Source organism: Haliotis cracherodii, unplaced genomic scaffold, assembly GCF_022045235.1.
Source record: "Haliotis cracherodii isolate W230 unplaced genomic scaffold, xgHalCrac1.p SCAF_3, whole genome shotgun sequence".
Taxonomy (NCBI): Eukaryota; Metazoa; Mollusca; class Gastropoda; order Lepetellida; family Haliotidae; genus Haliotis; species Haliotis cracherodii.
The window spans coordinates 25,412,826-25,440,514 of NW_027266286.1; the positions used below are offsets into that span (position 1 = coordinate 25,412,826).

At 43.8% G+C, this 27,689-nt stretch overlaps 2 protein-coding genes across 5 annotated transcripts in view; one reads left to right on the plus strand and one right to left on the minus strand.

The window, feature by feature from the left end:
- Positions 1-27,689, minus strand: part of LOC139473880 (palmitoleoyl-protein carboxylesterase notum1-like) — a 68,262-nt gene that overhangs the window by 17,721 nt on the left and 22,852 nt on the right. For 2 of the 4 annotated variants that reach the window (XM_071256666.1, XM_071256667.1), the window contains exons 3-4: positions 18,649-18,906; positions 1,205-1,257 (exon numbers count right to left, since the gene is read on the minus strand). In XM_071256666.1, coding sequence (XP_071112767.1) covers positions 1,205-1,257; positions 18,649-18,893 — 298 coding nt within the window. In that variant the 5' untranslated portion in view covers positions 18,894-18,906. Of the gene's footprint in view, positions 1-1,204; positions 1,258-18,648; positions 18,907-19,145; positions 19,177-19,659; positions 19,688-27,689 lie in introns of those variants that run through there. The other 2 variants (XM_071256665.1, XM_071256668.1) reach the window with 2 other exon arrangements.
- LOC139475320 (uncharacterized) overlaps positions 20,129-27,689 on the plus strand; it is a 52,961-nt gene continuing 45,400 nt past the window's right edge. Inside the window, exons 1-3 of the mRNA XM_071258547.1 lie at positions 20,129-20,166; positions 21,405-21,609; positions 21,943-22,051. Of these exons, the coding sequence (XP_071114648.1) occupies positions 20,129-20,166; positions 21,405-21,609; positions 21,943-22,051 (352 nt within the window). The remainder of the gene's footprint in view (positions 20,167-21,404; positions 21,610-21,942; positions 22,052-27,689) is intronic.

Consider the following 27,689-nt stretch of genomic DNA (forward strand, 5'->3'; position numbering starts at 1 on the left):
TAATGCAGTCATATCATTATTCTATACTAAACAAAATAAGTTAGGGATCGTGAATATTTTTGAAGACATGTTTTTGTAAAGCACACAATTTCATAAAAAATATCTCAAAATATATTCACGATCGCAACCCGTTCTGTTGAGTAGGTATTTAAAATTTGACCTACATTTCCAATTGTTTGTTCTAAAATTAATTTTGACTTGATAGTTAGAGTGAGTGAGTGGGTTGGGTTTAACGCCGATTCAACAGTATTCGAGTTATATCACGGCGTGTCAGCTTAATGTGGGAGGAAAGCCCGAAGTGATGCAAGTCTTAGACGTTTACCAATTCGGTGAAACCCACGAGCACGGGTATGGTGCTGACAAACCTAGAAACATAATCGGGGCGAACCGGGATTCGAAACCACAATCATAGGTTTCTGGCGTACCCAAGGGACGCAACTCTGCACAGCGAATCGCGGCGCCTTAGACGACTGGGCCACCCGTGCCCCCTGATAGTTGGAATGAGATTCGTCCTGAGTATGATTGTCAGCACCATGCTATGGGCGTGGGTTTCTCCGAAATGGTAAACGTCTGAGACCTAAGATCACTAAGGGCCTCACTCTCATTCTTAAATAATATCCCGATGATTTAGATCAATAACTTGTACTTGAAGTTTTATAACTAAATCGTCGTTCGCTTAACATTTGACACGTTTTCCCTTGTTTCGGGCCAATGTAGGCCTAGAAAGGGGCGAGAACGAGTATTATCTTCATGTAGGTTTGTTTGTTGTTTAACGCCGCACTCAGCAGTATTCCAGCTATATGACGGCGGTATGTAAATAACCGAGTCTGGACCAGACAATCCAGTTATTGACATCATGAGCATCGATCCACGCAATTGGGATACAATGACATGTATCAAACAAGTCAGCGAGCCTGACCGCCCGATCCTGTTAGTCGCCTCTTACGACAAGCAAAGTCGCCTTTTACGGCAAGCATGGGTTGCTGAAGACCTATTCTACCCCGGATCTATTATCTTCATGGGTTTGTTGGGTAGGGGGTTTAGGGGTTTGGGCTCCCCATTAAACATCGTAGTTACTTTGGGCTAAAATAAAAATGCTATGTATAAATATAGATATTGAGAGCATCAGGGTTCATTTAGTCCGTAAATAAGATTCTCCCGAAAAGTGCACTTTCTTAATTTACGTCAATCGCAAACCACTCACCTTCTAAAAATACAATCCACTTTGAGCTTCCGTGCGATTTTCTTATATAATACCTGGAACAGAACACGACTTGTTATTAATGTGATGATTATAAACCCATTCATTATTCAATTTACATGGCATGATTGTATAATCTCGAACCAGGTACTAATGGCTATAAGCATACGTTGAGTCCCGCCAGGTGGCGCTGAGAGTCAAAGAGCAGCGACACCTGTTGGTCGTTGGTTCATCGCCAGGGGCGCTTCAAAGGTTTTCAACAAAACTCGCATTCTTTGCCTCATATGTCTGGAGATATTTTTCAGTTTCTTTTCACCGAGGAGTTCAATCGAAGTAAACAAATCAAATAACGGTAAATACACACATCTTGAACCCGCGTATTGCTTCAAAACGCCGGTACAGGAGAGGTCTTTTAAGTTATTCTTTGGCGTGTATAGTTTATGTTAATGGAAGCAATGTTTTGACAAGCAAGGATGTATGCCATTGGCATCGCTTTGAAGATGTCCTCTCCAGCCTCTAAACAAGCCTACTGTTTCCATCAAGAAATCAAAATTAAACAGTCTTCGAGTTACCACGTTTCTTCAATATGGCGACCACGACTCCAACAGAAAACACTCATTATAAACAGTTTAATTACGAAGCCACCTGGCTGAGAGCGATATAGCATGCACAAAGACAATCGACATTAAGTGCTGTGTTCAACATCAAAGTTCTCTCGTTTTATCATCCACTTCGTGCCCCCTCTGTCTTGGGGTAGACGGAGGCGATGTGCTTCCTTTGATGTGGAGGTCTACGGTGGCGTGCCAAGCCAGGTGTGGGGTGCAAGATGGGAAATAATTTCAAGGTGCAACACGAAGGTTACAGTTTGCCAAAAAACGTCGAGACAAAATATTTTTTTTTGTCTATCATGACTGAGACGATGATTTATTTTATTTGTTGTGGTAAAAACGGCGATAAACGTGTCTTGTGAGACTGCGGGCGTCTACTTTCCTGAGATGTGCGATCGAAATTGTGTAAGCTTTTTTGTTTGTTTGTTGTTTAACGCCGCACTCTGCAATATTCCAGCCATATGACGGCGGTCTGTAAAATAAGCGACTCTGGACCAGACAATCCAGTGATTGACATCATGAGCATCGATCCACGCAATTGGGATCGATGACATGTATCAACCAAGTCAGCGAGCCTGACCACCCGATCCCGTTAGTCGCTTTTTACGACAAGCATAGTCGCCTTATGGGTTGCTGAAGACCAATTCTACCCCGGAATCTTCACGGTCGACATTGTCACGGGTGTTCATATCTGTAGTTATGCACACAATGTCGTGTTGTTTATGCTACAAGTGACCGCAAAGTTGTTCGACCCCGTCTTTCCGAGGTAAGGGTGTAAATTGACTGTAAAAGTCATGGCCCCACCCTTACCGAACTCGGCTGGAAGTTTGAGTTATATTTTGGCTGGACTAACGAGTCGGTGCATTGTCCAATCAATGTCGCGTAAGGAAATCGACATCCGGTTCGTAAGCCGCGGGGAGATATCGGTTGATTGCATGACTTACGAGGCATGTGTACCGTCAACTTAGCGTCAACAGATATTTTGCAAATCTTTTCATGTTTCACGTGATTTGATGCACTTCGCGAAGTAAGACCCGGTTCATGACAAATAGATCTTGATTATCAATCAGATCGTCTTCACTGGGTGACGCCGTCTTATTTGAAGCAAATGCAAGTGATATGAGAGGTGGAATCTGATTGGTCAATAATAGGGACAAAGAAGGGGCATAACTCGTAACAGCCACTGGTGGCGCTACGATCGAGGCTAGAAATTCCAGCCTAGTTCGGCAAGGGTGGAAACTGGACTTTTACAGTCACTTAACTTCCTTGCCTCATAGACCCGTGAAGATACGGGACCGTGAAGAAAAGGTCTTCAGCAACCCATGCTTGCCGCAAAAAGTGACTATGCGTGTCGTAAGAGGCGACAAACGGAATCGAGTGGTCAGGCTCGTTGACTTGGTTGATGCATGACACCGTGTCCCAGTTGCGTGGATCGATTTGCATGATGTCAGTCACTGGATTGTCTGGTCCAGACTCTATTATTTACAGACCACCGTCATATAGCTGGAATATTGCAGAGTGAGGCGATAAACAATAAACAACCAACAACCTTGCCTTATGGTTCGATCCATGTTTAGTTCACAACCTCAATATTGTTCGACCAACTTCTAGTTGAAAATTTCAGAGTTGTTCATGGTGGTCACTGATGGACGTCCAGTGCTGACTGGGTAACATGTGAGAGTGGGTGGTCACTGATGGATGTCCAGTGCTGTCTGGGTAACCTGTGAGAGTGGGTGGTCACCGATGGACGTCCAGTGCTGTCTGGGTGACCTGTGAGAATGAGTGGTCACTGATAGGCGGCCAGTGCTGTCTGGGTGATCTGTGAGAGTGAGTGGTCACTGATAGGCGTCTAGTGATCTCTGGGTGATCTGTGAGAGTGAGTGGTCACCGATGGACGTCCAGTGCTGTCTGGGTGATCTGTGAGAGTGGGTGGTCACCGATGGACGTCCAGTGCTGTCTGGGTGACCTGTGAGAGTGAGTGGTCACCGATGGACGCCCGGTGCTGTCTGGATGACCTGTGAGAGTGAGTGGTCACCGATGGACACCCGGTGCTGTCTGGGTGACCTGTGAGAGTGAGTGGTCACCGATGGACGCCCGGTGCTGTCTGGATGACCTGTGAGAGTGAGTGGTCACCGATGGACGCCCGGTGCTGTCTGGGTGACCTGTGAGAGTGAGTGGTCACCAATGGACGCCCGGTGCTGTCTGGGTGACCTGTGAGAGTGAGTGGTCACTGATGGACGCCCAGTGCTGTCTGGGTGACCTGTGAGAGTGAGTGGTCACCAATGGACGTCCAGTGCTGTCTGGGTGACCTGTGAAAATCGGTGGTCACTGATGGACGTCCAGTGCTGTCTTGGTGACCTGTGAGAGTGAGTGGTCACTGATAGGCGTCCAGTGAAAGAGGGTAGAGTCTGATGGGCGTCCAGTGAAAGAGGGTAGAGTCTGATGGGCGTCCAGTGCTGTTAAGGCGTCCAGTGAAAGAGGGTAGAGTCTGATGGGCGTCCAGTGCTGTCTGGGTGACCTGTGAGAGTGAGTGGTCACAGATTGGCATCCAGTGCTGTTAAGGAGACGTGTGAGAGTGAGTGGTCACTGATTGGCGTCCAGTGCTGTTAAGGCGTCCAGTGAAAGAGGGTAGAGTCTGATGGGCGTCCAGTGCTGTCGTGCTATGGTGACCACCCACCTCTGAACTGCTGCGAGGCCATAGCGAACGGAATCATCATAGTGTTTGAAGTAGTGAATCCAGGTTCTAAGTAGTGAAAAGTGGATTTTGAAGTACTGAAGAGTGGCGTTTAAAGTAGTCAAGGAGGATGTCTTAGCGGTTCTGAGTAGAGAAACGTGGTTTAATAGTGTAGAGTAGTTAGTAAAGGAGCACCACGACACTGTAGCTTACCTACCAATGGCCAACAACTGAAGCTGATGTCACCATTGGTAGTCAGTTATGTTCTGCATACACACTCGGTACTAAAACATTAGCACTAAATTTAATGATTTGAACAAGATATGATGTTATCATAGGGAGGCTCATAAATGCCAAAGTTCATCTTCCTCAGAGAAGAAGGAGGTTTTGTCAGTGACCCATCCTACCCAACCAAGTAGGATACGATGACATGCATCAACCAAGTCCCTGGGTTGCTGAAGACCTGTTCTATACCTAGATCTTCAGGGGACCGCTGCCGCTAGACTAAGCAAGTGACATGGATTTAAGGCCGCTTTCAACATTATTTAAGTCATATGATGGCATGTGAGATTAATGTCTGAATAACGCAGGTTATAGACGTTTATTTCGTTGGTGAAACTAACTAGCAAGGTTATGATGCTGACTGACCATGATTCACAACCAGCGGATCCATGCATCGCTAAGGGACGCTATTCTGCACAACGAGCGACAGCGACCAAGACTGCGACCCGTTCTTACTGTATCTAATTAAGGCCTAGATGGAGTAGGTGGTGGTGATGATGATGAGTTGGGCTTAACCCACTTTGAAAATGATGATGATGATGATGATGATGATGATGAGTTGGACTTAACCAACTTTGAGGGGAGGTGAAATGAGGTTTAACGTCGCGTCCAAGATTATTGTACTTATATAGCGACGTGCATGTACGTGTGTGTTTGTGTGGCTGCTTGTACTCGTCCGGACTGATGCCGATTTATAGTGCTATCACATTGAGATACCATGCCGCAGTTCAACATGAATACCCCACTCAGACACAGTATACTGACTCCGAGCCGACCAGTCCCTGTTTTAGCCCCTTAATGACGAGCCCCAGACAGGATAACAACAAGTACCATCTTTTAACGTCTTTTGGTATGACGCGGCCGGGGATCGAACCCCGGACCTTCCGCTCTCCGGGCGGACGCTCTACCACTAGACCACGGAGGCGGTAAACCCACTTTGAAGAAGATGATGACGATGATAATGATGATGATGATGTTGACGACGACTCTTTCTACTCAAGATCCATGACAAAACCCTAAAAAGATTCACTTACCAGACAACAACATTTGTTTATTATGAATAACAAAGAAAAAACGAAATGATTCACTCATTCGCTTCAGTCCACACCACTTGTCAAATCTAACAAACATTTGTCCGGGAGCGACGAAAAAGAAAACTTAATGCGGAATAATTCTATCTCACGTGCAACACGAATAAACAAGCAATCAAGAGTCGAGCGGTCCCTTTGAACTTTCCTTTGATCACAAGATTCTGTACTCTGCCCCAGGCCCATCATTTCGTCTTTGGTTCATGGCTACTGTTCCCGGTAAACGCGCCTTCGACTTACGCACGAACCCAGAGATCCCCCACCGTGCGTTGTCTGTCTACACCGTCCACCTTTAGCTACTGTGTATATAGGCTTCCAATACTAACACTCGCATTGTTTCCCAGCCTTTTTATTTAGTCTAATCGAGCCAGCATCGTAATGTAATCGGCTTGATAGTCCCCGCGTTGCTGCAGAGTCGGGAGGGCTGAAGTACAAAACGCGTGCATAACTGTCTGAAAATAAGCGATATTGATGCCTCAATTAACTACATTCGCGATCGCTCTGTATTAATAAACCATTCCTCTTACAGTTGGAATCAAGGGGGGTCTTAAACCGTTCCTCTTACATTTGGAATCAAGGGAGGTCTTGGAGTGTGCAGCTTGCTTTTGCCAAACGTTACATTAGGCAGGGAAAACGGTTCTGTTTCAGTCCATAAAGGTAATATCTATCGATTTTTAAGCGTTGAATAATCAGGAAGTATCAAGTCAGGACGGAAAGGTTGACCCGGTCTTAGTTCCAAGCCTACGAGCGTAAGGTTAAACATAATTGTTTTGGTATGATTAAAAAGAGATTTTCAGAGACAACTATGACGCCACGGAATAGGTCAATTTTAAGTGGCAATTCATCATCTCTTGGATATGACGTCACAATGACAAGGCGAATGTACCTCCGCGTTGAGTGCGACAGATATAGTCGCACCAGTTAATTAGGAGCGTCACGCAACAGGTTAAAGTCGCGTCCTTCTCACTGTTCACGTGTCTTATAGTCCCTGATAGATCGCAGTCAGTAACGAGAGTATATGTCTGTTTGTTGTTTTACCCGTACTAAATATTCTAGGTATATGGTGGTGGTCTGTAAATAATCGAGGCTGGACGAGACAATCCAGTGATTGATATTTTGAGCAAAGATCCACGCCGACGGGTTACGATAACACGCAATCAACCAGGTCATCGTGCATGGCCATCCTATTCATGAATTAGCCTCGCACAACTAGCACATGTTGCCAGGGATCCCATTCTAACCAGGAACCCTGGAGGCGACACTGCAGTATGCGACTATAATGTAAACAGCACTACTCCCACGATTAGTCGAACCTTCACATCAGTAGGGCAATAACATTAGTGGAACCTTCACATCAGTAGGGCAATAACAGTGGTACCTTTACATCAGTGGGGCAATAACAGTGGAACCTTCACATCAGTAGAACAATAACATAAGTGGAACCTTCACATCAGTACTGCAATAACATTACTTGAAACTTCACATTAGTAGAACAATAACATTAGTGGAACCTTCACATCAGTAGGGCAATAACAGTGGTACCTTCACATCAGTAGGGCAATAAGATTAGTAGAACCTTCACATCAGTAGGGCAACAACATAAGTAGAACCTTCACATCAATAGGGCAATAACATTAGTAGAACCTTCACATCAGTAGGGCAATAACATTAGTGGAACCTTCACATCAGTAGGGCAACAACATTAGTGGAACCTTCACATCAGTAGGGCAATAACATTAGTAGAACCTTCACATCAGTAGGGCAATAACATTAGTAGAACCTTCACATCAGTAGGGCAATAACAGTGGTACCTTCACATCAGTAGGGCAATAAGATTAGTGGAACATTCACATCAGTAGGGCAACAACATTAGTAGAACCTTCACATCAGTAGGACAATAACATGAGTGGAACCTTCACATAAATGGGTTCGTAACATTAGTAGAACCAAAACATCAGTGCAGCCTCCACACCAGTTGACCCATTACCATACCACCAGTAGATGGTACCTACAGCGTGTACCGATATATTAGAGGTGCTATCAACGTGAAGACAACTCAGATTAAAAAGTACCGTACCTGAAATCTCAGTTGTGTGAAATATATCTTGTAAGTACAGTACCTAACACCATCAAATGCACCGTCGACCTAGAGCACCATTGTAGCAGTACGCGTACTTAAGGTTGGGTTGTTGTTTAACACCGCACTCAGCAATATTCCAGCTTTTTGACACCGGTCTGTAAATAATCGAGTCTGGACCAGACAATCCAGTGACTAATATCATGAGCATCGATCCACGCATTTGGGATACGATGACATGCATCAACCAAGTCAGCGAGCCTGACCACCCGATCCCGTTTGTCACCTCTTACGACAAGCATAGTCGACTTTTACGGCAAGCATGGGTTGCTGAAAACCTATTCTACCCTGGGTGCCGTACCTTAGGACAACTGTAACATCAGGTACAGTGAGTGAGTATGGTTTTACGCCGCTTTTAACAATATTCCAGCAATATCACGGCGAGTGACACCAGAAAGTGGCTTCACACATTGTACCCATGTCGGGAATCGAACCCGGGTCTTCGGCGTGCAGAGCGAACGCTTTAACCACTAGGCTACCCGACCGCCCCTTCATCAGGTACAGAGCCCACTATTAACTCTAGTATCTTATGAATTTAAAAGCCCGTCGATCAACATAACCCTTAAAGCACTTGGCGACAAATAACAAATGACCATTCATGGAACAAAGTGTGCATTAAATCCTGCTCGACATGCCCCGCAAAGTCATATTGTCACGATTACAAAATGAAACAGTTCAAGTCTGTATGTAGTATGAGAAACTGATAGCTAACTATGAGTACACAGTGTTAGACGGTCATCCCCTCAGCTCTTTGAGACGCGGATAATTGTATTTAGTCAAACTGTAACAGCAAACGGTGTCGCATAAATGTGAGAAGAGGGGAGCCGACACCATCATCAAAAGAGGGGCAAAGTGAAGACAGTATTGCTTTTCCCCATAACTCAAAAGACTGATACTCCAGAAATCCCTTTGAATATAGGATTGTGTTGCGTTCAAAGAACCACGAAAGACGCGAACCGCCTTGAAAGGTATTTCCACTATATAAGCATATTACTGGTGAGTATCGAGACTGTATGCTACTCGACAGCCACATAACAAAATGTCCTTTGTGGAGGAAAATTTGCCCTTAGTTGTGTTCGTGGAATTTGCCTCTCTGGTTTAACAAAGAGCTTTAGGGAGCAACCATATTATTTTCAGAGGGTTGGATTTTCGTTCGCGACAAATAATTTGTTACCTGATTGTTTAGAAACATGACACTTTTTTACCTACTCGGAGTCGCAAACAGTTTTGGCATCAATAACGCTTTGATCTGTTGATTCAATAAGTTTATTCAAAATTGGAGGAATATGTTTTCCCGGACTAGAATGTCTTTTCGGATAAATTCCGGTTTTTTAGAATTGGTTGTTTTGAAATTTATTTCTCATCTGGCGTTATACGATTTTACCAGAATGGACCAGAATGTGTTCTTTTAAGAAAGATAAGGTTGTTGGTTTGCGTGTGTGCATCCCCGATAATCCAATGTGTCATATCTCCATGACTATAATTACCCTGGACGCAATCGCTACCATGGCTTCGTTCTGGGCCATATTAGAAAAAAAGACCGTCGTCAAATCAGATTACTCTAGTGAGCAAGAGAAATCTTGTGCTAAGTGACAATGTCGGCGGAGAAGGTGTCGCCACTTCCGGAACGAAGCTTTGCGGCAAGTCGGTCCAAGGTACTTATCATTATAGAATGGAGATAAAACACACTGGACAATAGAGGATGATGTGTGTGATATATTTTGTTTGTTTGTTGTTTTACGCCGCACTCAGCAATATTCCAGCTATACGACGGCGATCTGTAAATAATTGAGTCTGGACCAGACAATTCAGTGATTGACATCATGAAAATCGATCTAGGCAATTGGGACGCGATGACATGCATCAACCAAGTAAGCGAGCCTGACCACCCGATCCCGTTAGTCGCCTCAAGATTACGACAAGTATAGTCGCCTTTTACGGCAAGCATGGGTTGCTGAAGACCTCACATGAAGACTCACGCTCTCGCTCGTCAATGTATCTGTGGTTAGAGTTTCATATGAAGTGAGTATCGGGGACAGTGATAGGCAAAGTCGCCGATCATGACCACTCGATCTTATAAGAAGTTTCTTACGACCATAGATTAGGACTTCTTCTAACCCAGAAGCAGTCGGGTAGCCTAGTGGTTAAAGCTTTCGCTCGTTACGCCGAAGGCCCGGTTTCGATTCCCGACATGGGTACAATGTGTGAAGCCCATTTCCGGTGTCCCCCGCCGTGATATTGCTGCATATTGCTAAAAGCTGCGTAAAACCATACTCACTCACTCACTCATTCTTCTAACCCGCGTCCCACGATGCGTGTATCATTCAGCATGGTCAGACGTTCCCAAGGTCAAATTATTTTATATATTTAGCTGATATACGAGACCGACGGACAAAACAAAAACCGAAATTATAAAAAAAGATAATGAAATGACGTGTGAGAATTGTTTTTGGCCGTCTCTGTTTTACAGTTAGGTTAAATGGAGAAAAACACACACGATATTTTATTACCGCTGTTGGCAAGAAATGGTTAATGGCTTGACTACCCGATCCTGTTAGCCGCCTCTTACGACAAGCGTGGGTTGCTGAAGACCTCTACCCCGGATCTTCACCGGTGCATCATCCTGTACCAATGCTACAAAACCAGACCAAATAGTATTTTGACAATCATAATTGTCAGTGAACACGTGGATTTTCTAAGTTTTGTATCCCGACTTTCATCCACCAAGTATCACTTATGTGATGAAAACTTTGCAACCACCCATGCCATAATGGTTTGGGATGGTTATTCCCATACAAACAATTCCGAGGTAGAAAAGGTCTTCATCAACCCATGCTTGCCGTAAAAGGTGACTATGCTTCTCGTAAAAGGCGACTAACGGGATCGGGTGGTCAGGCTCGCCGACGTGGTTGATGCATATCATCGATCCCAATTGCCTGGATCGATGCTCATGATATTGATCACTGGATTGTCTGGTCCAGACTCGATTATTTACAGACCGCCGTCATATAGCTGGAATATTGCTCAGTGCGGCGTTAAACAACAAACCAACCAACCAACCAACCAACCCATACAAACAAATCAGTAGGGTTCTAAACCACCTGCGCGAGCTTTGACCTATGAGCTGAGGTGAGCAAACGATAGTGGCAGATCTTTATGCTCACATGCTGTGAACAAATGTAAACATAGGTAAACACATTTTTGGGACGAACAAGATATCACCGGACATCAAAGAGGCCGCCAGATCCTCGCCCCCCGGACTCTGGGTTGAGGGGTCGTAACGAGCGATGGTTATACAGACTTACCCTTTGCATTGATTAAGTGAGTTGGGTTTTACGCCGTTTATTTTTGCAATATTCCATCAATGTCACGGCGGGAGACACCAGAAATGGGTTTGACACATTGTACCCATTTGGGGAATCGAACCCAGGCCTTCAGCGTTACGTGCAAACGCTTTAACCACTAGACTAACCCAACGTCCATGCAACATACATTATAGAGAGTCAGTGAGTTGGGTTTAACGCCGCTTTTAACAGTATTCCAGTTATATCGCGGCGTGTCAGTTTAATGAGGGAGGAAAGCCCGAAGTGATGCAGGTCTCAGACGTTTACCACTTCGGTGAAACCCACGAGCACGGGTATGGGGCTGACAAACCTAGAAATATAATCGGGGCGAACCCACAATCATAGGTTTCTGGCGTGCCCAAGGGACGCAACTCTGCACAGCGAATTGAGAATTAGACGACTGGGCCACTCATGCCCCAATACGTTCGCTCTCAAATTGAGGTTGTTTTTGGAATTCAGGCTCATGGTCCTGTTTTCCGTCACTGGTTTGCCTGGTCCAGATTCGAAACCTTAAAAGCAGCTGATGTAGCAGGAACAATGCTGACTCCCGGAACATCAGCATCAACGAAAATACTGGGAAAACGCATATTTGGAAAGTTCATGAAAAAACAAGGGACAATGGGCAATGTTGATTTATCACTGAGTGAGTGAATTCTTATATTCCTTTTAGCAATATTACTGAGAACTGAGATTGTTTGATGTGGATGTCAATGTTGTTTAGTCGTATCTCACTGATGGTTAAACCAGTTTCTCCAATGATCGATCCCTTAACCATCAACACATTATTCTCCAACATAAAATCAAATGCCACAAAACCACACCAACTGAAATATCATCTTCAAATTCCGATAAATGGCCGCATTGGGTTGTAACTAGATCGTCCGTTCTGCCCAAAACAGCATTGAAACTAAACTATCTCTAACCACTTAATTCCTAAAGGACTTCAAGCCAAAACACGCGGCCGTTTGATCCCATTGAGCAAGGGTCTTTGATGAAGTGAATCACGAGCGGAGGAGGCACACTTAGCCTTCTCTGTCCCCTCTCGAGGATAAGAGCCTCTATCCCATTGTAATGACCCCTTTGGTCAAAGCCTCACCCCAATCGGACTTAATCGATAGTCCCTCAACTCCTTCATTCGGGAAACACCATCGGGACCTTTTGAAGTTCGTGACTTGCGGAAAGCCTATGTAAGGTGACATATTGGCGTTCGAACATTACTGGCGCTCAAGTGGCTCCACTCCGCAGGCCTCATATTCGGCTTTCATTTCTTTCAACTCTTAATAGACTAACAGGCAAACGACGATAGACACTCAGTCCTGCAGCTATTCTATTGTGCTTTGAACGCGATACGAGATTAAGAGTAGCTGCTTGGTCTTCTAAGTCTGGCGCGGTGTGTATGACGTCATCGATTCTTGTTGACAATAGGGGAGATAATTGTTGTGTGAAAGTGGTATCGACCCGACAGCACATTACATACTGAGCGAGCACCAATGTCATCCAATACGTTCATCTCTGCATCAAACCAGGGATTCATTCAAAACGACCTACCCCTACTACTGATAAAACTCAACATTGCGACTGCTCGTACACGGTAATAAAAAAGGAGGGTTAGGAGAGATGTAGGGTTAAACCTATAAACGTATTACCTACTCGTTGCGTGATATGTTATGAATACAATACCAAGACTAGCTAACGCAAAGTGCTTTGCCAACTATTTGTTTGTTGTTTAACTCCGCACTCAGCAATATTCCAGCTGTACGACGGCGGTCGGAACCAGACAATCCAGTGATTGACATCATGTGCATCGATCTAGGCAATTGGGATACAATGACATGCATCAAACCAAGTCAGCGAGCCTGATCACCCGATCCCGTTAGTCGCCTCTTACGACAAGCATAGTCGCCTCGTCAACAATGTGCGTTTATCTTGCTCTAGTGTGTTAACGTGTGATCCGTGATCCACCAAGCACCCATTCCACCCCCTTCCCAAAAAGCTGTATCTGCGAATAGTAAAGGATAAATAACCAAAAAACAACAGGGTTCCTTTGGTACTAAAAGAGTTAATCATCAAGTAACAGAGTTCCTTTGGTACTAAAAGAGTTAATCATCAAGTAACAGGGTTCCTTTGGTACTTAAAGAGTTAATCATCAAGTAACAGGGTTCCTTTGGTACTTAAAGAGTTAATCATCAAGTAACAGGGTTCCTTTGGTACTAAAAGAGTTAATCATCAAGTAACAGGGTTCCTTTGGTACTAAAAGAGTTAATCATCAAACAACAGGGTTCCTTTGGTACTAAAAGAGTTAATCATCAAGTAACAGGGTTCCTTTGGTACTAAAAGAGTTAATCATCAAACAACAGGATTCCTTTGGTACTAAAAGGGTTAATCATCAAACAACAGGGTTCCTTTGGTACTAAAAGAGTTAATCATCAAGTAACAGAGTAAAAAAAAGAAGGTGAAAAAGAAGGTTTAACAAGCAATCATCATGGTACCTGTGATACATGAAGGGTTAACCATCAAGTAACAGGATTTCTTAAGTATACAAATGGTTAACCATCATCAACAGGGTTACTTCAGTACACAAAGGGTCATCAAGCAACAGGTTTACTTCAGTACACAAAGGGTTAACCATCAAGCAACAGGTTTACTTCAGTACACAAAGGGTTAACCATCAAGCAACAGGGTAACATCAGTACACAAAGGGTTAACCATCAAGCAACATGTTTACTTCAGTACACAAAGGGTTAACCATCAAGCAACAGGTTTACTTCAGTACACAAAGGGTTAACCATCAAGCAACAGGGTTCCTTCAGTACACAAAGGGTTAACCATCAAGCGACAGGTTAACTTCAGTACACAAAGGGTTAACCATCAAGAGACAGGTTCACTTCAGTACACAAAGGGTTAACCATCAAGCGACAGGTTTACTTCAGTACACAAAGGGTTACCCATCAAGCGACAGGCTTACTTCAGTACACAAAGGGTTAACCATCAAGCGACAGGTTAACTTCAGTACACAAAGGGTAAACCATCAAGCAACAGGGTTCCTTCAGTACACAAAGGGTTAACTATCAAGCAACTCTGTTACTTCAGTACACAAAGGGTAATCAAGCAACATGTTTACTTCAGTACACAAAGTGTTAACCATCAAGCAACAGGTTTACTTCAGTACACAAAGGGTTAACCATCAAGCGCCCTGACAGATAATAACGGTTTTGATCTTTCACCCTACACCGTGTTGACCCTGCAAGGGGATCGCCATGTTGACATGCACATTAAGAAAGATGAATGTGTCGGCCGCCATGTCGCTGCCAGGGACGCAAGTCGATCATTAAGGTAACGTTCAAAAACTGTATGGTTATTTTCAAGTCTTTGAAAGACAGCCGCAGCAAGATAACACAGTCATAGTTAACTGAAAACTCGCCATTCAGACCGTACAGTGCGATACTCCGATGCTCGTACGCAGTAAACTGATTGAATGAGACTTTGCGCTTAAGCTGGTTGGCACTGGACCCGACTGGCCGTTCAGCCTTGATGGGGCACTGTTCATACCTGTACTTGAATCACATTGGGTAATTAGCTTGGAAGCTTTACTTTCACCTTTCATCCAAGTCGCATTTGAAAATACATCGTAAACATCCATTGCTTGATATCCTGCCATTAAGAATTGATCATTGTCGGCTTACGTATAAAAATAAAAATGATAAGATAAAAGACACGAGAGCAGCTTAAATGCAAACGATGCGCCCGGTTTGTGCTTAAAATGCTTTTTTTTTAAGGAATTCCGAAACTGAATGATTATTAAATTTGTGTAATTTAGCAACAGAGTTAGGTAGTCTGTTATGATTGTGCAGAGTTGCGTCCCTTGGGTATGAAAGGATCCTGTTTAATCCTTTCGAATCCCATGTTCTCCATAGTCATGCGGACACAGCGGGTTTTTTTTCTTTTTACAGCGGCATCTCTATTTACGGAAGATGCTTCTCACGCAATAGGAGATCAATCTGAGTGAGTGAGTTGGGTATAACGCCGCTGTTAACAGTATGCCAGTTATATCGCGGCGTGTCAGCTTAATGTGGGAGGACAGGCAGAAGTGATGAAGGTCTCAGACGTTTACCACTTCGGTGAAACCCACGAGCACAGGTATGGTGCTGACAAACCTAGAAACATAATCGGGGCGAACCGGGATTCGAAACCTACAATCATAGGTTTCTGGCGTGCCCAAGGGACGCAACTCTGCACAGCGAATCACGGCGCCTTAGACGACTGGGCCACCCGTGCCCCGCAATCAGTTTGAAAAAATCCTGGAATTTAACATTGCGAAATAATAACATATACAAAACACTTTCAAGCTTCCACATTCCCCGACACATAGTCAATAAATGAATATATTTCAACACCGCAGTCAGCAATATTCCAGCTAAGCCAACTATCTGTACATAATCGAGTCTCAGGATAAGCAAACCAGTGGTTGACAACATGAGCATCAACCCACGTTGTCGGGGCACCATGACATCGTCACCCAGGTCACGTGATGTAACCACCACATGACTCACGTGGCGTACTGGGTGGGGTGGGGGGGGGGGGGGGGGGGGGGGGGGCGTATTCTGCCCTGCTAGTCCCTGGCTGATCTGATAATGTTCGTTTGTGGTTTTGGATTTTATTTGTCTTCTCGGCACCGTATCAAAACGTACCCTATCTTCTCTGATGGGATCAGTAGTAACGCGCCCCATCTCTCTCTCTCTCTCTCTCTCTCTCTCTCAGAAAATGAAATGATCGCTTCCCAATTGTCAAGATACAAATAATAATATCAATAAGTGATCAATTAAAGATATCCTTGATAAATATTTCCACTAGCTACGTTGCTATTGGCAGTATATCCATAGGGTGGGAACTCTGTATAAAGATATCAGGGCCGTTTGAATGCCTCCCCAACAAACCACCACATCATGCGTGACATCACATGCGAGTCTCGACGATATCAAACAAATCCATGATCCTTTGAAATGAGTCATATCAAAGATATATACTGTTATCACTCAACCAGTATCAAAGGAGTCTGTTATCATTTTAAGATATCAAAGAATCGTATGATATGCTTTGTTACAAAAGAGAAGGAAATTAATCGTATAGTTTGGATATCCAACGCTAATGTGTCCCACCTTGCTTCGCAGAAGACAAGGGGAATAAAAGACTAGCTCAAGCTTGGACTCCGTCTGGAGAGCGTTAGTGGTATGGTTGAAACATTTTCCGACACATTTTTGGGAAACAGGTCTGACTTTCGGAACGGTATTTCTATTGAGCTTGCGTTATCAGATCCAGCTAACCTCACGTGTCCGGAATCTCAATTGTGTTTGAATAAACTGAAGTGTTTCATGAAGTTGATTATGTTGGAAGGGTCGACTCTGCATACATTGATCTTGAATGTTGTAAAACAATTACTTGATGAATGTTAATCTGTAAATAGTGTACAGAAAAGGGCATCTTTTTCATCTTTTGAAAAAAAACGATGAAAGGTTTTGTCTCGGTCATTTGGTCGCCTCGTGTTCTCGTGTGCATGTATTTGTTATGTCCTGTCTGTGAACTAAAGACTATCGCGTAACTAGTAACACAGACCTGTCTTCAACCCTTGCTTCTACTACTACTACTACTACTACTACTGTCACTTATAATTAACTCACCGCGATGCTCATGACATCAATCACTGGATTATCTGGTCCAGACTCGATTATTTACAGACCACAATCATATAGCTGGAGTATTGCTGAGTGCGGCTTTAAACAACAAACAACCGACATCCATCTTCTACCACTGTTACTACGGCTGTTACTACGGCTACTGTAGCGTGTACGACAGCTGGTGTTGCTATTATGACGAACTTGCATGACAACTAGAGATCCCCATACTACCACCAGGGAGTCTATACAGGGGGTCTTTGAATAGCTTCCTGCTGCTACTAACGCTACTTCTAATACAATTACTTCAATTAAATAAATTTGTTTGTTTGTTGTTTAATGCCGCACTCAGCATTATTCCAGCCATATGACGGCTGTCTGTAAATAATCGAGTCTGGACCAGACAATCCAGTGATTGACATCATGAGCATCGATCCACGCAATTAGGGTACGATGACATGCATCAACCAAGTTAGCGAGCCTGACCACCCGATCCCATTAGTCGCCTCTTACGTCAAGCATAGTCGCCTTTAACGCAAGCATGGGTTGCTGAAGACCTTTTCTACCCCGGATCTTCACGGGTTAATTAGATAAGTATTATGTTATTGTTGTCAAGTGTTACTATGATATGTTATCTCCTGCTAGTTTGGGGGGCCCTGTTGTCTGAGGCGCATTTATTCGCCGTGCCGAGTTGCGTCCCTTAGGCGTGTCACTACCATATAATCGGGGGTTCGAATCCCACATTCGTCCTGATTATGTTTCTTTGTTTGTTAGCACCATGCCGTGCTCGTGGGTTTCACCAATGTGATAAACGTATGCCTGCATCAATCTTTCCTTTCCTACCATGCGGAGGGGGGCACGGGTGGCCCAGTCGTCTAAGGAGCCGCGATTCGCTGTGCAGAGTTGCGTCCCTTGGGCACGCCAGAAACCTATGATTGTGGGTTCGAATCCCGGTTCGCCCCGATTATGTTTCTAGGTTTGTCAGCACCATATCCGTGCTCGTCGGTTTCACCGAAGTGGTAAACGTCTGAAACCTGCATCACTTCGGGCTTTCCTCCCACATTAAGCTGACACACCGTAACTGGAATACTGTTAAAAGCGGCGTTAAACCCAACTCACTCACCCACTCAATTACAACGACTTGTAACGATGTAAGGAAACCCGTAATCACGCATATCGCAAGATGAGGCCGAATAAATACAAAACGACAACAATCGAGGTCCCCATTCATTATCCCCATAACCTGAACGCAGGTCTCATGTGACCAGCATTCTCTGTAGCATAATTTCTTCCTTGAAGTTATAGCTGTCTTATGTGGAATTTCAAGTACGCCTTTCATGTCAGGCCGGTGATGTGCAACAATAACAGGTAGCTAGTCGTAGGGCAACAGTATCGCTTTTTAACCTTGAGATCCTGATTAGGGGCCCTTAGGACTAGCGTAGTAATCGGAGGAATTTTCACAGCGGGAGAAACATAACTATCGCTTGGGTTTGCCACGCCACTTAGTTTAATGGCTGTTGGGGCGAGACGAGACGCTTTCATGAAGGAACTATTTTGTTTACATGGTTTCTTTGGTAACAATTTAACAACTTTCATACCTCATTGATAGAAGAGTCACTCAAGGCTAATAACCCAAACTACTCACCCAGCCGGGCTTCCGTCGTTGCATGTGACGGGGCTGTGACGAAGTAACTTCCTTCGGAATTTCGGTTGTTCCTTAATGCCGCAGCTGTGAGTTGTGATCGCTATGTGACGTAACAACAATTGTCCCTGGCTGCCAAGTTCGTTAAGTTTTTCAGTGTTTAAAGTGATATCGTTCCTTCCTCTGTCGGCAGGTCCGGCATTTACAATCACGAGACACATCCATGAAAGAAGATGGTGAAGCTCCATTTTGTTACAAAGCCTGAAAAAGAAATAACAGCAATAAATAACACATAACAACGCCACGGCTCGTCGGTGTCAGAGTTTAAAAGCAACCATATACGTGTGGGTATTCATACAGACGAGTGAAAAAACACTCTTTCGGATAAATGGCTACCTTATTCGTAAATCCATGAGTCAAAGAGCGGAAAAAACATACGAGTGGGTATTCATATGAAAGAGAAAAAACAGTTCTTTCAGACAAATAGTTACACATGCTACCTTAAACGTTTTTGTCATCTTCGTAGTGAAAACTGTAGCAACGTATCCAATAGGGTCTCAAAGCAAGATAAGGTTAAGCGTAAATAAGATCACTTGATTCGCAAATCAAAGGCTTGATCAAACTGGAAGTACAAGAGATAGAAAGGAACTCCCGCCTTTGAAAAAATCTTCCAATGGTAAGCAGGGGCCGAGCTCTTCCAGGACCAAAGAGATAAGAGCGGCTAAGATCAAAGGAAACACTACTCTAATGAGGCCTAACTCTGTATCGGTGATCAGGCGTGGATAGAAGGGAAGGGGGAGATTGGGGAACACGTAGAAGGGAGCACAGCGTCCGGCGCGAGACTAGAAAGGTATTAGCAATATGAAAGCTTATTTGGCGAACAGGCAGTTCGTGCCTTCACACAATCTGGTATCTGTGAGATCATCGGAGAAGGAGAGAGCAGTGTTTGGTAAACGGTAACCTACAACAAACCAATTTTCCTTTGATATCCAATCTCCACTAAACCAAGCGTACCAAAGCATAAACAAAACTCAACGTTGTCTGAATGAAGGAATGGTCGGCTGCGTGTTGAGAATGGCACAAGTTGAGGAAACGGCGACATTGGCACCCCGATACTTATACAAACTGTTCCGCTAGAGAAGCGTGGGTATATTGAAGCGCATGCTTTCCGATGTTATCTCATCGAAATTGGATTAGAACACTGGCGGATCAGACAGTGGGGGTGGACGGTACAAGGCTTTCTAATCGAATAAACCACCGTTTTAAGCAAACTACACACGGCGTCTATTTTCGGTAGGGTTTTTCAATACGAGCGAGTGCTGGTTGAGCCACGCGTCGCTGATGTTAGTATCCATAATTGATAAATTGAGGACGCTCACGGGGAACGCTTATCTTAATAAAAGTTGGGGAGATTAAAGGCTACCATAGTAAATCGCCCTGAAGATCGTCAAAGGGCAAAGGTTAACCTTGTTATAGTAGAGTTATGGATCAAGAAGGAGTTTATAGACGTGTAGAAAGAAGGTAGTGTTGTTGGACGTCACATATCTACATCCTATGGGCGTATTGTTCAGCTAATGCCTCGTGTCTGTAGGGAGAGGTAGAGAGATAAAGTCCGACACGCATAATATATTTTTTCTTTTCGTTGAAGAACTTGATTCAGTTCGGACAGGAGCTGACAATGGATAGTCCTCATGATGTCTACAGTTTCGATTTTGTACTGCAATTTTGATGTTATTCGGTTATCGATACAAACTATACTACCCATACTTTAATCCAAAGCAACCATGCTTGTCAAAGAGGCGACTATGCTTGTCGTAAGAGGCGACTAACGGGATCGGGTGGTCAGGCTCTCTGACTTGGTTGATGCATGTCATCGTATCCCAATTGCGTGGATCGATGCTCACAGTGCCACTCACTACATTGTCTGATCCACACTCATATATTTACCTACCGCCGCCATATGGCTGGAATATTGCTGAGTGCCGCGTTTAACAACAAGCACACAAAAAAACACCGTAGTAGTTTGCATACAAACACGAAGAATAAAATCAGAATCTTTTTCTAATACTCTGTGAATTGTATTGTGTGTGGATAGGGTTTATATGTATATCCGATTCTTTCATATTACTATAGTTATCTGTCATGGAAGATTCACTATAGTAGTACGACAGCTGGATTGTCTGGTCCAGACTCGATTATTTACAGACCGCCGTCATATTGCTGAGGGCGGCGTTAAACAACAAACCCAAACCTAATAAGACAGAATCTGGTGTTCTTTGACTTATTTTGCGTAGTATATATTACACAGCGACCGTTTGGTCTTGGTGGTGGTACAGCATTCCACTTGTTGGTTGTTTTGATATTGGGCATTGGTCTCAGTGTGTTGTTTTGGTGATGGGGCATTGGTCTGAGCGTGTTGTTTTATTGATGGGACATTGGTCTCAGTGTGTTGTTTTGGTGATGGGACATTGGTCTCAGTGTGTTGTTTTGATGATGGGGCATTGGTCTCAGTGTGTTGTTTTGGTGATGGGACATTGGTCTCAGAGTGTTGTTTTAGTGATGGGGCATTGGTCTCAGTGTGTTGTTTTGGTGATGGGGCATTGGTCTCAGTGTGTTGTTTTGGTGATGGGACATTGGTCTAAGTGTTGTTTTGGTGATAGGGCATTAGTCTCAATGTGTTGTTTTGGTGACAGGGCATTGGTCTCAGTGTGTTGTTTTGGTGATGGGGCATTGGTCTCAGTGTGTTGTTTTGGTGACAGGGCATTGGTCTCAGTGTGTTGTTTTGGTGACAGGGCATTGGTCTCAGTGTGTTGTTTTGGTGATGGGGCATTGGTCTCAGTGTGTTGTTTTGGTGACAGGGCATTGGTCTCAGTGTGTTGTTTTGGTGATGGGGCATTGGTCTTAGTGTGTTGTTTTGGTGATGGGGCATTGGTCTCAGTGTGTTGTTTTGGTGATGGGGCATTGGTCTGAGTGTGTTGTTTTGGTGATGGGGCATTGGTCTCAGTGTATTGTTTTAGTGATGGGGCATTGGTCTCAGTGTTGTTTTGGTGATTGGGCATTGGTCTTAGTGTGTTGTTTTGGTGACAGGGCATTGGTCTCAGTGTATTGTTTTAGTGATGGGGCATTGGTCTAAGTGTTGTTTTAATGATGGGACATTGGTCTCAGTGTGTTGTTTTAGTGATGGGACATTGGCCTGAGTGTGTTGTTTTGGTGATGGGGCATTGGTCTGAGTGTGTTGTTTTGGTGATGGGGCATTGGTCTCAGTGTGTTGTTTTGGTGATGGGACATTGGTCTCAGTGTTGTTTTGGTGATAGGGCATTGGTCTCAGTGTGTTGTTTTGGTGACAGGGCATTGGTCTCAGTGTGTTGTTTTGGTGATGGGGCATTGGTCTCAGTGTGTTGTTTTGGTGACATGGCATTGGTCTCAGTGTGTTGTTTTGGTGACAGGGCATTGGTCTCAGTGTGTTGTTTTGGTGATGGGACATTGGTCTAAGTGTTGTTTTGGTGATTGGGCATTGGTCTTAGTGTGTTGTTTTGGTGACAGGGCATTGGTCTCAGTGTATTGTTTTAGTGATGGGGCATTGGTCTAAGTGTTGTTTTAATGATGGGACATTGGTCTCAGTGTGTTGTTTTGGTGATGGGACATTGGTCTAAGTGTTGTTTTAATGATGGGACATTGGTCTTAGTGTGTTGTTTTGGTGATGGGACATTGGTCTCAGTGTTGTTTTGGTGATGGGGCATTGGTCTTAGTGTGTTGTTTTGGTGATGGGACATTGGTCTCAGTGTATTGTTTTAGTGATGGGACATTGGTCTCAGTGTTGTTTTAGTGATGGGACATTGGTCTCAGTGTGTTGTTTTGGTGATGAGGCATTGGTCTCAGTGTATTGTTTTAGTGATGGGGCATTGGTCTCAGTGTGTTGTTTTGGTGATTGGACATTGGTCTTAGTGTGTTGTTTTGGTGACAGGGCATTGGTCTCAGTGTATTGTTTTAGTGATGGGGCATTGGTCTCAGTGTGTTGTTTTGGTGATGAGGCATTGGTCTCAGTGTATTGTTTTAGTGATGGGGCATTGGTCTCAGTGTGTTGTTTTGGTGATTGGACATTGGTCTTAGTGTGTTGTTTTGGTGACAGGGCATTGGTCTCAGTGTATTGTTTTAGTGATGGGGCATTGGTCTCAGCGTGTTGTTTTAGTGATGGGACATTGGTCTCAGTGTGTTGTTTTAGTGATGGGACATTGGTCTAAGTGTTGTTTTAATGATAGGACATTAGTATCAGTGTGTTGTTTTAGTGATGGGGCATTGGTCTCAGTGTTTCTTTAATGGTGAGACATTGGTCTTGAATTGTTGTTTTAAAGGTGAGACATTGGCCTTGATGAGTTTTAAAGGCGAGACATTGGGAATCGAACCGGGTCTCAAGTCTGAAGAGAAAACGCCTTAACCACTAGACTATCTACCCCCACAGTACCTGGTTAGTACAGAAACAACAAAAACAACAAACAGACAATATTTCGCAATCTCTTCTGCGATGTATTCCGTTTATATTTTAAATCCTCAAGATGCCTTATCTGGTGAGCTGCTGGCGGTTGTTGCCCGACTTGGATGCTAACATACGTAGTTCTCAGGGAAGCAGCGTATTACCAGCGTGTGTAATGCCTTTACTGCAGGTGGCACCACTGGTATATACAGGTAGCCGTCTTCGTGGTGTTTAAACACGTCTCCTAAATGAAGCGTTTCTCGACACATTGTGGCGACTTAGCCTGGGCTACCGCACCTGGGCAATGGTTGGGAACTCCTCCGATATCGTCCTCAGGAGAAGTGTGAAAAGCGTGCGGCAAGTGAAACACGTGCACCTTAAGGGTCTGCGATATGAAGCGGGAAACACTCGTTTTACAAGAACAAAACGACTTTATAGAATAGGAATGATACTTCGTTGAGGTTACAGCGTACATATCTCATTCCAGCAGTTTATCGAGGGAACTATCTTCTCGCTACGGAGTACTACATCAAAACAGACAGACACACGTCCGTGAAAGGCGGAGGAATATGTGAACCGGTTGAACTTAGTTAGGACGTCCCAACAACTATTTGCATGTGTGCACTGATGTCTGCCGGCGGGCATCAGGCGACAGGTGCCCGCGTCATCGTCGTGTCATGGTGGTCCTCGTGGTTTATATTTACCAAGATCAAAACCAATCTCTGAGTCACAAAGCAAATATATTTTGCTTCACTATGTTTTCTAGGAAAAGTGTCAAAAAACACGATGATTATGATAGATGTCTTTGTCAAAATTTCTCTATGCCAAGAAATCTTGGTGACTTTTAAACTCAAATCAGGACGTATTCTTGAATACACATAGGAAATGTTAAGTCTACGTTAAGTCGACTCATATCCATGGTCATTAAATTTAAACAATGGATATCACATTCAGTTTAACAGTCAGAAAGTAGGGCAGTGATTTGAGACCAACACTCCCACGATATTTCCTAACAACTATTTATGTTCTGTGCCCTTCGTGTTAAAGGCAATTTAAGCAACGATTACTGGTCGTTTACAGGTGCTGTCTTGGAAAAGAAGTTAAAAGGGCGACATATGTTTACCGTTAACACAACGAATCGAAAGATTCACAAAATACGTTGACATTAATGGGTAAAATATTGGCGAAAATATTAAATAGATAGTAACAGTCAAAGTGCTACTTCTGTTTCAAAATGATGGCGAATATATGCGAAAGTGATTGACGTGCCGCAGACTTTATTTATATTCGAGCATAGTTCAGGGGGTATGATTCTCTACGCCTGTTTACTGTTCGTTCAGTCCTGACGACAGGGGTTCGTAAGTTTATTTGTTTGTTCTTTAACGCCGCACTCAGCAATATTCCAGCTACATGACAGCGGCCTTTAAATAATCGAGTCTAGGTCAGACAATCCAGTGGTTAATATTGTAAGCAACAATCAACGCCGTCGGGGTAAGATGACATACAATGAACCTCATCACTGATCACCCGATTCATTTGACAGACTCTTAATATATGACCAAAACAGGTTGCTGGGGTCAATTCTAACCCCCACAATGTTACAGCTTGTTTGCCATCGTATTCAAACTGTGACGTGAGGTGAAATGGGGTTTAACGTCGCGTCAAAGATTATTGCACTTATATAGCGACATGCATGCACACGTGTGTGTGTGTGGCTGCTTGGACTAGTCCGGACTGATGCCGATTAATAGTTCAAGCCCACTGAGATACCATGCCGCAATTTAACATGAATACCCCACTCAGACACAGTTTCCGACTCCCAGCCGACCAGTCCTTGTTATAGCCCCTTAATGCCTAGCGCCAGACAGGGTAACAACAAGTACCATCTTTTAACGTCTTTTGGTATGACGCGGTCGGGGATCGAACCATGGACCTTCTGCTCTGCGGGTGGACGCTCTACCACTAGACCACGGAGGCGGTCTTCTATCCAAACAGTGACTGTCATCTATGCTCGTGGTACTTGCTTGCCTGGTCCAGAATCGGTCGTTCATACAGGTGTCATGATATAACTGGAATATTGCTTACTTCGGCGTTGGACAACATTCACTCACAATCTTATTACCAGGTCTGGGAACGCCAGAAACCCAAGATCGTGGGTTCGAATCCCGATTGGCCCCGATTATGTTTGTCGGCAACATGCTCGCGTTCGTGTGTTTCATTAAAGGGGTTAGCGTCTAAGACCTGCATCACTTTGGGCTTTCCTCCCACATTAAGGGACACGTGGCGATATAACTGGAATACTGTTCAAAGCGTCGTTAAACCCAACTCACTCACTCACTCATGACTGAAGATTCATTCATAGGACTCCGGGTCATGGCATTCTCTAGGAATGGTTACATTCTTTGACGCACGACTGCCGAACACGTCAGTACTTCGTGTGACCAGACTCCAGAACATCTGTGTTTCACTAGAAGTTTTTTCAACACCACTATAATTTGAAGATCGACTTTGGCTATAAAGTTTCAAATATTACATGTCTCTTTGATAATATGTTAACCACATGTGAAGTGGATGGTTTATGAAAAAATGTTTTTGAAAGTTGAGAGTGTTTGAAATATACTACATTTACAATTTTGAAATGGTATTTCTTACCGATAATTTGTTCATCATTGCGACAGTAGTTATGTAAGAATTTTAATTAGCAGTTTTTAAAATTGGCCAGATACTACTCTTAAAAATAGTGCAAAAAATACTAAAGTTTATTGAACTGGTATTTGTGTACTTGGTACGTTCCTTAGTTCTACTTACTTAGAGTGAGTGAGTATGGTTTTACGACGCTTTTAGCAATATTCCAGCTATATTACGGCGGGCAACACCAGAAATGGGCTTCACACATCGGAATCGAACCTGGGTCTTCGGCGTGACGAGCGAACGCTTTAACCACTAAGCTACCCGATCTGGCGTTAACATTTTAACTTGTCACAGTTATCTGTTATTTTGTTAAACTACGTTGTTTGACTATTTTATTCTGAGGTCTGGCTCAGTTTATTGAGTATTTCTGTTGGTAGGTTATTACTTACATTATTATCTATATTAAATAAAGTGTCAATTGTACTTCAGGTGGTATGTCTGTTTTCTACAAGCAGACATTTATTGGATGCATGTTGTCGGACATCTTTGTTATTTGTCTGAGTGTCACAGTGACGACTGTGAATCCTCTAGACACAGCTAGGGTTGTGAGTGAGTGAGTGAGTTGGGTTTAACGCCGCTTTTTTAACAGTATTCCAGTTATATCGCGGCGTGTCAGCTTAATGTGGGAGGAAAGCCCGAAGTGATGCAGGTCTCAGACGTTTACCACTTCGGTGAAACCCACGAGCACGGGTATGGTGCTGACAAACCTAGAAACATAATCGGGGCGAACCGGGATTCGAACCCACAATCATAGGTTTCTGGCGTGCCCAAGGGACGCAACTCTGCACAGCGAATCGCGGCGCCATAGACGACTGGGCCACCCGTGCCCCCTGCTGGGGTTGTGAGCCCTAGGGGGCCTTTATAAGGCACAGTGACACTTCGTGAGGATTAACTACAGTAAAGTACGGTTATAACGAACTCAAGGGGACTACTAATTTTAGTTCGTTATAACCGTAGTTCGTTATAAGCATATATACAGCATAACTACCGCAAATAGTCGGGACCAAAAAAGTAAGTTCGTTATATCCGTCAGTTCGTTATAAGCGTGTTCGTTATAGCCGTAGTTTACTGTATTTTACACATAAACACATTCACTTACGAAACGTCCTGTATAACTTTCTTTTTAAAATCTTTCTACAAAGGATGCTATCGGAGGTTGTAAGGGTCATATGTTTTATGTGAACTTCGTAACATAAATTACTTTGTAATCGAAATATATGTATTTTTTTCAATCCTTAAAAAAATACATTCACGGCGTTTATGTAGGCTTCCGAACAGCGTTCTCCTCATTAATCCTACATTAACTGTTATTTCTAATCTGGAATTACAAAATGAGACACGCGGATCAAAGGTTACTGCGGCTGGGTTGTTTACATCCCCTTAAAAATTATCTACTATCATTCAAAGGTGTTTGTCGATACGATTTACCATTACAGAACACATCGTATTTTCTTAACAACTTATTTTAGTGTGAAGTTACTGTGTACCGTCGGCAAATGGCATTAGCCTCTAGGTGAAGTGATCCCGGATATGTCGTTCAAAGCAATTCCCAGCCTTTCATGTGGCAATCAATTTGGACCAAGGAGAAAATTGAAACATATATTAAAAAAAAGGGTATCATATCGGTTACGTGTGAAAATGGAACGAAAGACGTTCGTGAGAGAATACCCTAGCGCAAACGTCCACTTTATCTGAAAAGACGAGCCATGTGCCGCTTAACTCATTGATTATATTTTTATTTGGCCGAAATATGTGGAAAGTTCTATATTTGGGTTTACGATTCGACTGGTGTTGGGATGTGTAATGGCTAATGGGGGTGGGCATGGGCACCAAGGGGAGGGAGGATAGGGGTGGTGGATTGGGGCGGAGGGGGGGGGGGGGG